This window comes from Danio aesculapii, chromosome 18 (assembly GCF_903798145.1).
Source record: "Danio aesculapii chromosome 18, fDanAes4.1, whole genome shotgun sequence".
NCBI classification, from domain to species: Eukaryota; Metazoa; Chordata; class Actinopteri; order Cypriniformes; family Danionidae; genus Danio; species Danio aesculapii.
Genome location: NC_079452.1, coordinates 33,298,847 through 33,314,001, shown reverse-complemented (window position 1 = coordinate 33,314,001; position 15,155 = coordinate 33,298,847). Strand labels below are relative to the sequence as shown.

The window sequence follows — 15,155 nt, the reverse complement described above, 5'->3', positions numbered from 1 at the left end:
AAGTAAAGTCAATTAATCGTTTTAAAACCGGTTTACTTACTTATTTTAAGTACTGTCAACTAATAATTAAAAAAATATATTTTCTTTTGCAAACAACATTTAAAATTAGGAAGCTTTCAGTACAGCATATTAATCCTTCATTTCAAATGTTTACCATTAATATTAAATATGAATCTCCTTTCAGGTGGGCAATGGAAATTCAAGTGTTCAGTGTCCTGACGTGAGGAACATTAGCCCGTGTAAGGAGGCCGGATACTCTGCTCGTAAGACAGCAAACTCTCGCTGTGCAGTGCTGAAGTCTCCTGTGTTTGAGCGCTGTCATAAACTGGTGCTGCCCGAGATGTTCTTCGCCTCATGTGTGTATGATCTGTGTGCCTGCGGGTCCAACATGGATGATTGTTTGTGTGACGTGTTGGAGGCTTACGCGTCTGAATGTCGTGAAGCTGGGATTATCCTGCAGTGGAGGACGCCCACGCTCTGTGGTGAGTAAGATAAATGCCTAATTAGAGGGGACGTTTCATAAACTTATGTGTTTAAGTATGTTTTAGTATAAGAATTTTTAGTACAAATACTCTTAAAGGTCCCGTGAAATGCTTTGAAATGTGTATTTTTTTTTTATTCAATGTTTAACCTAATCTCAACTGAAACATGGAAAAGAGGCCGGGACATAGAGTAGCTCCTCCCCTTTTTATCACAGCTCTGCCAGTGAGAGTGGTTGAGCTCAAGCGCATCAAATGAAAAGCAAATCAGAAGGGTCTTAAAGGGGGCGGGGCATTTCAGATACTAGAGAGCATTTGATTGGTCAGAAGATTTGATGAGAAACTGAAGTATGAGGTGATCCAGAAATCTTGATCCATTTAGGTGGAAATGACAAACTTTGGATGTTAATATCAGGTTTATATCTTCTAAATCTTCTAAACTTTAAATAGGACCTTTAAGTGTTAAAACACTGTATGTCAAGATTGATTCTTGCCATGTTCAGGATTAAACTGAAGAGCAATTTTAGCTGCAGGGTTGAAGCGATTGCCCGTTGAAATTCTCCTTTCATGCATTTGTCTTTCATGGATGACTAGTCATTTTTGGGTCACTTGAATGACAATGTAAACACGCAGTATTGTAGAAATCACAGGTTTGGAATGACCTTCTGTTCCTTTGACTGAAATGCTTATTGTTTTGGTCTTCATCTTTTTAATATTAGTTAATGCATTTACTAACATAAACAAACAATGACAACGCAGGCTCATTCTGAAAACGTAGCCCTACAGACGTTTCTGGAGACCGCGAATTACGTAGCCAGAGGTACGTATGGCTGCATTTCATTTTTTTAAACGAACGTTCTGGGGCGTATGACGCCATTCGCTTACCAGCTGACCACTTACCTCCTTATGGACGGCATTCCGGCTGCAACCAGTTAGTCCTGTTAGCGCGCCATGTACGTCGGCAGACTTGAGACGCAGAGAGGAGTTGACCATGACTAAGGGGTTCGAGTCTGGTGAAGAACAGTTCCAGAAAGCAGGTAAGACAAAACCAGAATCCAAAAAATAAAATAAACAAGTGAATAGCAGGGTGAGAATGTGGTCAAATCTGAATACGTGGTAAAAAAAATCAGACGAGGGCTTTTCTTTTTTTGGATTGCTTTTGAAATGTGTTGGTTGGGTTTAGGGAAGTGGGTGGGCGGGTCAATCAATAAAATTGGTTGGGTTTAGGGAAGGGGGAGGGTGGCTCAGTCAGTCAAAAAGTCTGTCAAAAAGTCAGTCAACAGCGGCCTCTGGTGGCTTTACGCGAGAACAGCAGGCACGAATGGCACTCGTGAGGGAAATTTGAGATCTCAAATAGCATACACAGCGCCCTCCCGTGCATTCGCGAAAACAAAAACTGCAGAAAAACATGCCGCTGGGACATATTTCACGGTCTCCAGAAACGTCTGTAGAGGTACGTATTTAGAATGAGCCTGCATGGGTTGCACAATGAACAGTACATTTATTAGATAATTTATTATTCTTTGTTAATATTAATGAAAATAAAGGATTACACTTTATAATAACTACACACTATGAATCATTTATTATCCATTAGGAAATAGTTATTTTATGATATGTTAAGCATTAACTCTACATTCATAGATGTTAGTAAACAGTTTATAAACACAGCTACAAATGCTGTAATCTTGATTTATAAGCACATGTATAATGTATAATTGTCATTTATGAGGGATTTATAAAGCATAAATAGTCCTCACTAGATTAGATCACAAAACTGGGTAACAATTTATAATAACTCCACACTATGAATTATTTACAAACCAGTTATTTGAGAGAAGTTTCTGGTTTTTAAAGATTATTCAGAGTCCATAGGTAAATGATTAATAAACAATTCAAATTAACATTTATATATCTTATTATCCAGGCATATAATAGTAGTTAATTTGTATGTTAACACATGCTTTATTAACTTAACTTCATCCAGTTTTGTGACCTAATCTATAGTGGGTATTATTTATGCGTTATAAATCCCTAATTAATAATAATTAAAGGTTTAGTTATATTCTAAAAAAGAAAATAAATTACTTCTGTTCATTTGAAGAACCACAAATAAAACTGTATCAAATGAAAAATAAATCTTTGCAATCTTAACTAAAATAAAATTACTGTACAGTTTAAACTGCTAAATAACTTTGAAATGTATCATATTATATTTTGGTTGTTTTTTATTTAATTTTCTGTTATATTTTGGCACTCCTGTTATTCAGCAATGTTTAAACTTTACAGTAATTTTACTTTTTAGATAAGATTGCAAAGATTATTGTTCATTTGATACTGAGCCTTTATTTGTCATTTATAAGGGATTTATAAAGCCAAAATAGTCCTCAATTTAGATTAGGTCAAAAAACTGGATGACGTTGTGTTAGTAAAGCATTTATTCACAGAAACAATTAACTATTAGTATATGCCTAAATAATATATAAATGTTGACTTGAACAGCTTATTTTTAAGCAGATTAATCATTTACTAACTCATTCTGAATGTTCTTAAAAACCCCAAACTACTCTTAAATACAAATGATTTGTCAATAATGCAATACTTAATTTAGTCATGAAAAATTAACCATAAAAACAATCATTGCGCACATTATACATGTGCATTTAAGCCAAGATTACAGTATCTGTAGCTGTATTTAAAAAACGTCTATGAATGTAGAGTTAATGCTTAACAAATAATGAATTAACTATTTGCTAATGCTTAATAAGTGATCATAGTGTGTAGTTATAGTGTTACCTTCATTAGTGTTGTTTTATATTAGTTGATGTTAGTAAATACATTAACTAATGAAACCTTATTGTAAAGTTTGACCATTTTTCATACTGTGCTTCATGACACAGTTTCCTGAACTCTTATTTACGTAGCTTAGAATGCAAATAAGCAATGATCTTAAAGTTTAAGAAGTTTAAGAAGTATCTCTACTTTGTATTCCTTATTTTGGGATTTATTGTGCTGCAGTCTGACATTGTCTTTTCTTTTTTCCACCCCTGCAGCGGTGGGATGCCCGCTGGATCGCGGTTATGTGTTTGACGAATGCGGCCCGCCGTGTCCCAAGACGTGTTTTAATAAAGACGTGCCACTCGGCGTGATCGAGGCTCACTGTTTTAAACCCTGCGTCCCAGGATGCCAGTGTCCCGCTGGACTGGTGGAGCACAACGCCCACTGCATCACCCCCGAAAAATGCCCGAAAATTATCCACGACAACCTCTGAACATCCTGTGGAGTCAAATCAGTTTGTCTGCCAAGTCTGAATTGGATTCAGTCTGGTTTTTATTCATTAATCCTGATCAAAACAAGAATTTAAAGACATCCTGACAAATTGAGGCACTGATCAAAATAGTTCTTGCAGATTCATTAGTACACATATTTTTTTAAATATACTACTTTTCAACTACTCTTAATACTATCAACAATACTTCGAATATCTGATTCAATCCAGTCATCTGCTGATGGATAAAAAGGTATTGTGATGGGGAGAGCGGGGACGAAATTAATGTAGGACGAAAGTAACAAATCGATTTTCTCAAATCCCTGACAACATTTGCTTTCCAGGCTATAACAACACTTTCAGCATGCGGCTCTTGATGGAGCTGCCAAATATCAGCTAATTTTGGGACCATGTCCTGCAGTTAGCTTCGAACTTCAGTTTTTATATGCAGAAAGTAAATGACTGTAGCGGTTCTTGTTTCCTTATTACAAGTTGTGTTTCTGTTTTCATGTGTCACAGTAATGATCAATCTACAGGTTATTTAGTGCAATAACGTTTGCAATGTCTAAGTTTTTCAGATTAAAGGTAAATCAGGTTTAAACAGCAAGAGTTCCTGTGGGGATGAAAGTAACACTGTTATTTATGTCCCACTGCTAATAGCCAAACCTTATTTTTCACTTCCACATTAGAGTTTTCAGTGTTTTGATTGATAAGTTTTATCAAATTAATGCATATTGCTAATAATAATACAACATATTGAAAGATTTTAGAACATTTCGACATACTGCTTTGTTGTTTTGATGGAGCTGAAATGTCAAATGAACATGCAGTTTAATGTTTTTTACAAAAATAAAGGACAAAATATGTTTTCAGTGAACATCAGCAAGGTCTTAGTCAGATATATTCAAAATAAACAAGATTTAGCCAGTAAATCTGCACTGTAAAAAATGAAGGGTTCCACACCATTCATGTCGTCCCAACACAAATTGATTAAGTTAACACTTCTAACAAATTTATGTGGATTGAACATAAAAAAATTAAGTTGTCCCAATGAAATCTCAAGAATTGTGTTGTTTCAGCTCATTTTAAATAAATAGTTTGAAAGAGCAAAGAGATTTATTAATGAGTGCACCAAATATTGCTGTGTGACTTTCTTCCCTACTGACGAGGTCAAAAGTAACAATGTGCAATTTATGTATCAGTTATGTGTTATGTGATATTGATGGTACCACATTTATGAGTTAATAACCACAGCAAGAATAAATTAACTGTCTAAAAAATTATCTTTTAAAAATAGGTTTTAATGAAAAAAAAACGGTACTTTCGTCCCTGCTCTCTCCTACATTTTATTTTCTGTTTTCCTAAGAAATATGTGAGATTTCAGGTCAAATGAGTTGCATATGTTGTTTTGTGTTGTCTTTAAAGTGCTAGTAGGGCAGTCATTGAAATGCTCATTGGAAGAAAACCCTGGAGTATTACTGGTATGACTTTTATAACTTTGAAAAAATGATACTGTAGTCTGTGTAATCATATATGGGTCTTTGCCTGATAAAGGGTTAACGCACATTTAATTTTTACTTTGTATCTAAAACCACATACCAACTGTTCTCTACTGTATACTGCATTTAGGTTTAGTTTAATGAACTGGAAGCGTCTGTTTTCATTGGTGCTACTGTCTGCGTTAGTGTTCCTGACACTGTTGAACACTGATAGGATTTCTTTTGAGCCAATAGGAAAAAGTCTTATGTTTTTCTCATTAGAAGTCATTGTGTGGTTCTTTTTAGCGCAGATTCTTGCCTTAAAATCTAAATGCTCTTTAATTTGAAACAAACTCATTCATTTTCCTTTCTTTTAGTCCCTTATTTATTAGGGGTCACCACAGCGGAATGAACCGCCAACTATTCTGGCATATGTTTTATGCAGCGGATGCCTTTCCAGTTGCAACCCATCACTGGGAAACACCCATAAACTCTCATTCACACACATACACTATGGCCAATTTAGCTTACCCAATTCACCTATAGCGCATGTGTTTGGACTGTGGGGGAAACTGAAACACCCGGAGGAAACCCCCACCAACATGGGGAGAACATGCAAACTCCACACAGAAATGTCAACTGACCCAGCTGGGACTTGAAACAGAGACCTTCTTGCTGTGAGGTGACAGTGCTAACCACTGAGCCACCGTGCTGCCCTGAAACTAATTCACCTGTTGGATAATACAGAAGATAGTACTAATAATAATACAGTTGAATATTAAAGAACTGCAAATATTCTTTTTATTTTTATGTATTTTAATAGGTCATTTTTAGTTTGTTGTTGCACTGGTGTTGTAGTTTAAATATTTCTTTACTATTGTTAAATACAGAACTTTAGTAATAACCAGTATGTTATAATGACACTACTATTCAATTCATATGCAACAATGACAGTGAATCTATGTAAATATTGAAACACGATAAGAGCTAAATCTGATACAGAGCCTTCACAGAATGATTATGTATGTTTTATATTCTTCAGATGCATTGATTTTGTTTCGGTAAACCCTCAGTATTTGTGTGTGCAATATTATTGAATTCATATTTTCACTGTACGTCACATAAATCTGCAGCTTTTTACAAATTTTGTATCTAAAATGTATTCCTCGTTTCTTTATAGAGGACAAACTAATAAATTGTTGATTTCTACAAGTCACTTTCATCATTGTTTTTGTATGTTTGGTAGACTCTGAATATAAAATAAAACAGCTTTAAAAGCAGATACATTTTAATAAATGTACACAGATAAGCAAAATGTTTAAAATACAAATTCCATTTAAAGTTACAGTAGAAAATAAGCAAATCATTTTAATTATAAAAATGTAAAAACGAATTAAAACTGGCCCATAGCCAGCCTGGTGAAAGAGGTGGTTCTTTTTTCTAAAAAAGTTGAACTTTTTGCAATTATAAGCCATATTTTAAATTTGATTATGACATTTAAATACTGCATTTAAGCACTATTATGAATTAGCTTGTCGGATGGTCATCATGACCACACTTTTTGACTATTTTATCCAAAGTAGGTTAAATAAACGCAAGGCCCTAAAAATGATATGTTCGTGCCCTATTGATTTCTTTATCTAATATATATTTTGGCGGAATTAGTAAGTTTGAGCACATATTCCTGTATGAAGTCACAGCACTGACTGCGGGCACGCGCGAGCAATGTAGCAAGGTGAAAGCGCGTCAGTGAGGAAGAAACTAGCGGAAAATTCGGAAGAGCTGGATGTCTAAAACACAAATACCTTGGTCCAGCTTGGGCAGAAGAATGTGTTCGTATGCCTGAGATTTTCACCATTGCAATGGCTCATTTGTCAGCGGTCTCCCATCATGCGATGCGCCACCTGGTGGCGGCTGGGTGGACTGTAGCTAAAGTGGTAAACTGCTGCAGTCAGTGTGTAAGACAGAATAATTAATTCAGATCTTTTGTAAGTTTTGATAAATATCGATACTTGGCGCCAGAATATGTATTGCGGCCGTTAATAACATTATAAATGGGCATATATTTTGTCCCACCCCATACCACAACCCAACAAACTAAAACGAAAGTCACTTAGTCATTTCATGCACTCTTGGGGGCCCCTGGTGGCCACGAGGTCCTAAGCAGCCGCTTAGTTCGCTTATACCTTGGGCCGGCTCTGTAAAGAAACAATACTAGACGAGATTACCCAATTACAGAGGCATATTCCTTTGGGGTTACAGGAAAATCATTGAATGAAAGAAATTCCCCATATGTCATCATAGTATCCTTCATTGTTCAACAACTATCCTACCAATAGAATCCCTTTATCAAGTCATCCCTACTGAAAAAAACAGCTTAAACCAGCCTAGGCTGGTCAAGCTGATTTTAGTTGGATTTAGCTGGTCATTTTCCAGCCTGACCAGCTAAGACCAGGCTGGAAATGCCTGGAAATGGCCAAAACCCCTCTAAAACCAGGCTGGTCAACCAGCTAAAACCAGCCAACCAGCCTAGGCTGGTTTAAGCTGGATTTTTCAGCAGGGATGTTTTCATGAATATACTCTTGTGGTTATATAGAATATGCAATTATTCCACATTTTAATGGCCAGTTTCTCAATTTTATAATCACACATTAACAAAAATGGGAGACCACCAAGCTGTTCAAAAAATGTACTAGAAACTATGTTCCACATTGAAGAAGAGTTTTTCAGATAATACTTCAGTTAATCTTGAAAGTATTATTTAAAATAGAAAAATCTAAATAATCAAGACCACCATTCTTATATGAGTTGACTATCACAGATTTCCTTATGTAATGCACACTTTTTCCAAAGAAAGTTTAACATTGTTTGATCAATTATCTTATTAATTTTAGAATCTGAATGAATTGAGGAAGCAACAGTAAGTCTAGAGATGCCCTCTGCTTTAGCCAACAAAGCACGTCCTTTAAGAGATGAATGGCTTTGCAACCAGATGTTAAACCTGTTTTGTACTTTTTTGATAATCGGAAAAAGTATTTGTTAGCATTGGCCAAAACTTATTAGCTGATGTCACACTGAAGCGACAGCCAACAGAGGATTCTGCTTGGTCTTAAAGCCTTTTTCAATGGGTTATTTTCACTATTTATGATGGCAAAGCAGTCCCAATAGGGCAAATGAGCTCATGTATGCAACAAATTCTTCTTCTTTTGCATACCCAATTGCCAGATTATTTAGATTTTATTATTATTATTATTATTTTGCTTGTCTGGAAAATGCTTCTTGAATTCTTTTTCTTTTTTCTTTTTAGATATTTGAACTAAAAACACGGCAATAATTTAAGTAAGAAAAGCATTTTTGCATGTTGTTTTTATTCATTAAAGCTTTATATTTGCTTATTTGTTTAATCATTGTACAGTAGCTACACGATAGTCATGATTTGTCTGTAATCTGCCTCTGCAATCTGATCCTGATGGTTTCCCGAGTAACAGACGTGGCTTTGTTTTAATCATGCATCATTAATGCAGATAAACTCATTGAGCAGGTGAGACACTTTCTCTCTCTCTGTGTTTGCATTACATAAGGTAGAACTGCTGTTTTTGATCGCGAAGTCAATCTGATTATGTAGACTGCATGTGCGTTTTTTTCATTCAGATGCAATTAAATAGAAGCATCATTTGAGGATGGAGGAGTGTTTGCATCTGGTCTGCGAGTCTGTCGGTGTTAGTGAGGATGAAGAAGTCGGTGTGGATTTGATCTGTTCGCTTTATAAGAGCATCTTTCTCATTTCTGCCAGTCTGGACGAGACAAAGACAGCCATTTCACAGGTGAACCAGAGCTGAGTGCTGTAAATGAGATGCAAGAGAGAGAGGGAGGATATGATCGATCTATCTATCTATCTATCTATCTATCTATCTATCTATCTATCTATCTATCTATCTATCTATCTATCTATCTATCTATCTATCTATCTATCTATCTATCTATCTATCTACTGTATCTATCTATCTATCTATCTATCTATCTATATATTGTTCTGTCTGTCTGTCTGTCTGTCTGTCTGTCTGTCTGTCTGTCTGTCTATCTATCTATTGTTCTGTCTATCTATCTATCTATCTATCTATCTATCTATCTATCTATCTATCTATCTATCTATCTATCTATCTATCTATCTATCTATCTATCTATCTATCTATCTATCTATCTATCTATCTATTGTTCTGTCTGTCTGTCTGTCTGTCTGTCTGTCTGTCTGTCTGTCTGTCTATCTATCTATCTATCTATCTATCTATCTATCTATCTATCTATCTATCTATCTATCTTAGTGAATGATAGTGAATGAGGCTATAGGGGGTGATTTGGGATACAGCCTGAGTGTCTGGTGTGTTCAGGTCAGCGGTCGGAGCGGAGGATCATCATGTTTGGCCAGAGCAGTCCTGCATGTGCTCCTGCTCATAGAGCAACAGAGGAAACACAAACAACAGGTATTTATTATAGCCTACTATAAGAGACAGTTCACACAAAACTGAAAACGCTGTCATCATTTACTCACCATTCACTTGTTCAAAACCTGTTTGAGTTTCTTTCTTCTGTTGAACACAGAAGATAGTTTGGAGAAAGCTGGACACCTGTAACCATTGCCTTCCATCGTATTGTGTTCAGTGGAATAAAGAACCTCATAAAGGTTTGTAATCATTTGAGGATGAGTAAATATTGAGCCATTATTATTATATTTTTGAGTGAACTATCCCTTTAATTCCTTCTGTATTTCTCATAAAGTTTATTTTTGAGCATCAAAACAAAAAAGTGTATAATATCTTAAAATCATGATATAAAAATGTGTCCTGTATGATTTTAAATTTGTTTGTTTGTTTATTGAGCAGAAAAAAAGACTATCATGCATGATTTACAAAAGACATTCAATAAAATGTTATTTAATGTCATATTGCTAGTTTAGAAACAAGATTTTTAATGGTCATGCATATATTTTATATAAAAAATGAATGCCATAACATGTAATGCCATTTTTAAAGACATTAGGTTGTGAACCCACAAATTAAATATAAATATAAATACTTTTACTTTTTATTTGCACTATATGCAAATTGACATTTTTTAAATACATTTTTGATACTTATTATTTGACTAGAGAATTCTGGGGTTGGGGATTGAAAATTATTATTACTTTTTGTATTGACTGATTTATTTTATTTATTTGTTTGTTTGTTTGTTTGTGTGTTTATTTAATTTTATTTAATTATATTTTTCTAGCTGTACTGGGAGCTCCAGATGTTGAAGGCTGGTCGAATCAATAACACTCTGAAACAAAACACACACTCCTCCATGATCAACTTCAGCTCCATACAACAGGTAAAATCAAGTTACGTTATGTATGGTATGTTATACTCATGAACTTAGAATAATTATTTTATTTTATAATTTATTCTGTGCTCCGGTTTCCCCAACAAGTCCAAAAACATGGGCTATAGGTGAATTAGGTATGCTAAATTGTCCGTAGTGTGTGTGAATGAGAGTGTATGGGTGTTTTCCAGTAATGGGTTGCAGCTAGAAGGGCATTCGCTGGATAAAACATAAAACACATGCTGGATTCATTCACTTGTCAAGTTGGTGGTTCATTCCGCTGTGGTGACCCCTGATTAATAAAGGGACTAAGCCTTACAGAAAATGAATGAATAAATTTATTCTGTATATTGATTTATCAGCTATTTGTATATTAAATGCGCATTTTCAGATATTTAAGCTGGAATGATGATCATGTTAATCACTTTAGAGAAAGGGTTGTGCATCCTTTGTGATTATTCATGTTGTTTTTCTTCGATAAGCAGGACCCAGCGCAGATCAGTATCCTGTGTCTTCAAAACAGAGCCAGGAAACTTTATACCAAGTAAACGCATACTCTTTCTCATACTCATAGTCTGTTATTGCTTATAATTCACAATGGACAAAATGAGCATCAATTCCTCCTCTTTTCTTTTCAGACTTGTTCTTGATGGGGTTTGGAGTGTCCTTCCATCGATTACTCAGAGAAACGCTGGCATAATTCGACCAGGAAAGATTTATCCCAGCATTTCTAACATCCTGGAACTCCTGGATTACAAATATAACGTGATCAGAGAGCGACTGTACAGAGAGATGTTACAGGATGAGTTTGGTAAGTGATGATCAGCCTCATTACGGATATGTACCTAGGTCTACATTTCCGGGGACAGCAAAATAATGTAACTGGAGGTACGTCTGCTCACAGTTTTTGTATTTGCAATCCACCAGAGGCCGCTGTGTATGCTTTTTTTATGATCTTAAATTTCTCTCACGCGTCCTCTCCTCACATAAATCCACCACAGGGTGCAATATATGCTTCAGCCGACCAGGCCAGCTTACTGTCGACTGACCGACTGACCGACTGACCCACTCAACCCCCTCCCTAAACCCAACTGATAGTGTTTTCATAAGGAATTTAGAAAAAGAAAAGGCCACATGATTTCACCACGTTTTCACCCTGTTGTTTATTTTTTGCTTTTGTTTTACCTGGGTTGAGGCAGTGGCGCAGTAGGTAGTGCTGTCGCCTCACAGCAAGAAGGTCACTAATTCAAGCCTCGGCTGGGTCAGTTGGCGTTTCTGTGTGGAGTTTGCATGTTCTTCCTGCGTTCGTGTGGGTTTCCTCTGGGTGGGTTTCGTGTGGGTTTCCTTTGCATGTTCTTCCTGCGTTCGTGTGGGTTTCCTCTGGGTGCTGCGGTTTCCCTTACAGTCCAAAGACATGCGGTACAGTTGAATTGATTAGGCTAAATTGTCCATCGTGTAAAAGTGTGAATGAGTGTGTGTGTGTGTGTGTGTGTGTGTGTGTGTGTGTGTGTGGATGTTTCCCAGAGATGGGTTGTGGATGGAAGGGCATCTGCTGCGTAAAAACCTGCTGGATAAGTTGGCAGTTCATTCCGCTGTGGCGACCCCGGATTAATAAAGGCTCAAACCCTGTTAACTAAAAGTCAGTTTTAGTTTTAATGGTTTTGTTAGTTTTAGTCCATCGGCTTACGAGGCAAGCTACTGGGTAAACTGGTAACGCCAGAAAAGCTGTCCGTACGGAGGTAAGTGGTCAGCTGGAGTGCTAAAATCGGTGGCATCACATCACCCCGTAGTGTTTACTTTAAAGACGAAATGTGGCCATACGTACCTCTGACTACATAATTCGTGCTCTCCAGAAATGTAGACAGGGGTACGTATCCACAATGAGCCTGTGTTGCAACATATTTTTTGATAAATAATGCAGTTTCCGAGTGCTCTCTTTGGAGAATACTTCAACTGTAGTTTTTATACATTATTACAGGTGTTGTTCGGTGGGACTCGATGTCAGCTTGGGATCAGACAGAAAGTGTTTGTGAACTGGGAGCGTCTGCAGAGCAGGCTTTCAGACACAGAGACTGGCTTCGGGTGTGTGGGCTCCCCGGGGCCCTCCGGTGCTACAGGTATGGCAAGTTCTTTGTGCATTTGTAAGTGGGTCAAAGAAGAGACTTAGTTAACCTAATTAACCATTAAATTAATGACTAATTAAGTCATTAAAAGTCACTTTAAGTTAAATACTAGTATCTTCAAAAAATATCTAGTCAAATATTATACTGTCATCATGGCGAAGATAAAAAAATCAGTTATTAAAACTATTATCTTTAGAAATGTGTTGAAAAAAATCGTCTTTCCGTTAAACGGAAATTGGGAAAAAAATAAGCAGGATGGGGGCTAATAAATCAGGAGGGCTAATAAATCTGACTTTAACTGTATTTGATGATTGTAGGAGCTGTGGTTCTGTGGTCCTGCGAGGCTGTGCTGAGAGTGTTAAACCCAGGGGTCAGGCTTGGTCGTCCAAACCGAGGGAACAGGCTTGGTCTGCCGTCATCATTCTGTCAGAGCTGGAGTCACATTATCAAGATGAGAAGGAATCCATCAGTGCGCTTATGAACAGGTCTTTTGCTATTATTCATTGGTGGATCAATTCTTATTGGCATTTTGAAATACTGATAACGTGTGATAATACATTGAAAACTCAAAACTGCAACATGTTTCTTGTCTCGTCACATTCAATTAGTAATAATACAAATAACATAAATGGTTCACAGCATTATAGTTTTGCACTTTTAAATTAGTTATTATTTTGATGTTTTTTTTTAAATTTGCTGTTTATTTGAGTTTGTTTTAATAGTTTTGTTCATTTTAGTTTAGCTTTTATTTCGTGAACACACTTCTATTTATCTTTTAGGTAACCCTTTACCATAAGGTTGCATCAGTTAATGTTCATTCATTCATTTTTCTTCAGCTTAGTCTCTTTATTCATCAGGAGTTGCCACAATGGAATGAACCACCAACTTATCCAGCATATGTTTTACATAGCGGGTGCCCTTCCTGCTGCAACCCAACACTGGGAAACACCCACACACACCCATTCTCACACACTTATACACTACAGCCAATTTAGTTTATTCAGTTCACCTATAGCGCATGTCTTTGGACTGTGGGGAAAACCGAAGCACCCGGAGGAAACCCACGCCAACACAGGGAGAACATGCAAACTCCACACAGTAATGTCAACTGACCCAGCCGGGACTCAAACCAGCGACCTTCTTGCTGTGAGGCGACAGTGCTTACCACTGAGCCACCGTGTCGCCCCTTAGTTACTATATTTACTAACATGAACAAACAATGAACAATATGTTTATTACAGTATTTGTTCATGTTAGTTAACCTTAGTTAATGATAACACAGTTGTTTAATGTTAGTTAGTGCATGTTAACTCACGGTTAACTCATGAACTAATGTTAACAAGCATAAATCTGGATGTTAATAATGCATTTGTTGAACTATGATTAATAATTGCTTTAATAAAAGTTCATGTTAGTAAATAAATATATAAATAAATGAATGTAACCTTATATTGTAAAGTGTAACCAGTTTTGAAATATTTCATTGTCATTGTAGTTAACAGAACATGTTTTTGTCAAGTTTAGGGTTTAGTTTAGTGTTTGCACATCTTACATTAACTCTTGTGCAAACCTCTTAGTGATGAAAATAAACCCAAAACCACACAAATGCAATGAGTAAACGTAAAAAAAAACATAAACAAATCAGACAAACGTCTTCATATTACAGATCATACTGTATATGTTCTGTAGTTAAACATGAAAACACCATTAAATTTGTACAGTAGACTGTTAAGTATATAAGTGTACAGTGTAAAGTGAACCATTTGGAAAAAAATTGGCAGGTATACTGAGAGGGGTCTGGATGCAGACCTGGAGCAGTGCAATCTGAGCTGCATCCAATGCTTTTTAATGTGCTTACCTAACCCCAACCCTAACCCTACCCATCACAGTGACGTCACTCACTCCATTGAGTGCATTGTGTCTGACATTTCATTGCTGAGTGATGCAATCTCAGCTTGCATCATAAAGGCTGCATACAGATACTATTGAGTATACTCTGCTTAGCAAATATATATTTTTAATTATTATTATTTTTTTTAATTTAAAGATTTGCAGTGACAGAACAGTGTCTCAGTCAACAGTGTATAGATGTCTCAATTATACAGTCGTCCATCAGAGTAATTCAAGTCTTTTGTGAAGGGTAAAATTAACAAAAAATATACATTCTCCAAAAACACCCATAGAGGATTCCAGATATGCCAGAAATCATCAGATTTCTGATGCAAGTTGTAAATCAGGGTAAGAAAATGGTAATCTGATTCATCTACATATTGACTGAAGGAATGTTAGGAGAAGACCACAACAAAATAATACATTTTCTTGCTAGAGAAGTACAAAGGTGTAACAGATTCTAGTCCATGGCTAAGGTGTAGACCAGCTTTAAGTAAAAGCCTTTAAAAAGAAACCCAAGTGGACTTAGTAAATGCTGTATAAAAGGGCTGTCAAACTT

At 36.2% G+C, this 15,155-nt stretch overlaps 1 protein-coding gene across 1 annotated transcript in view; it reads left to right on the top strand.

Annotated features, from left to right (window-relative positions):
- The window catches only part of kcp (kielin cysteine rich BMP regulator), a 90,228-nt gene extending 85,524 nt beyond the window's left edge, over nt 1-4,704 (top strand). Inside the window, exons 47-48 of the mRNA XM_056477804.1 lie at nt 185-482; nt 3,533-4,704. Coding sequence (XP_056333779.1) covers nt 185-482; nt 3,533-3,750 — 516 coding nt within the window. The 3' untranslated portion in view covers nt 3,751-4,704. The remainder of the gene's footprint in view (nt 1-184; nt 483-3,532) is intronic.
- Nucleotides 4,705-15,155: the final 10,451 nt, after the last annotated feature.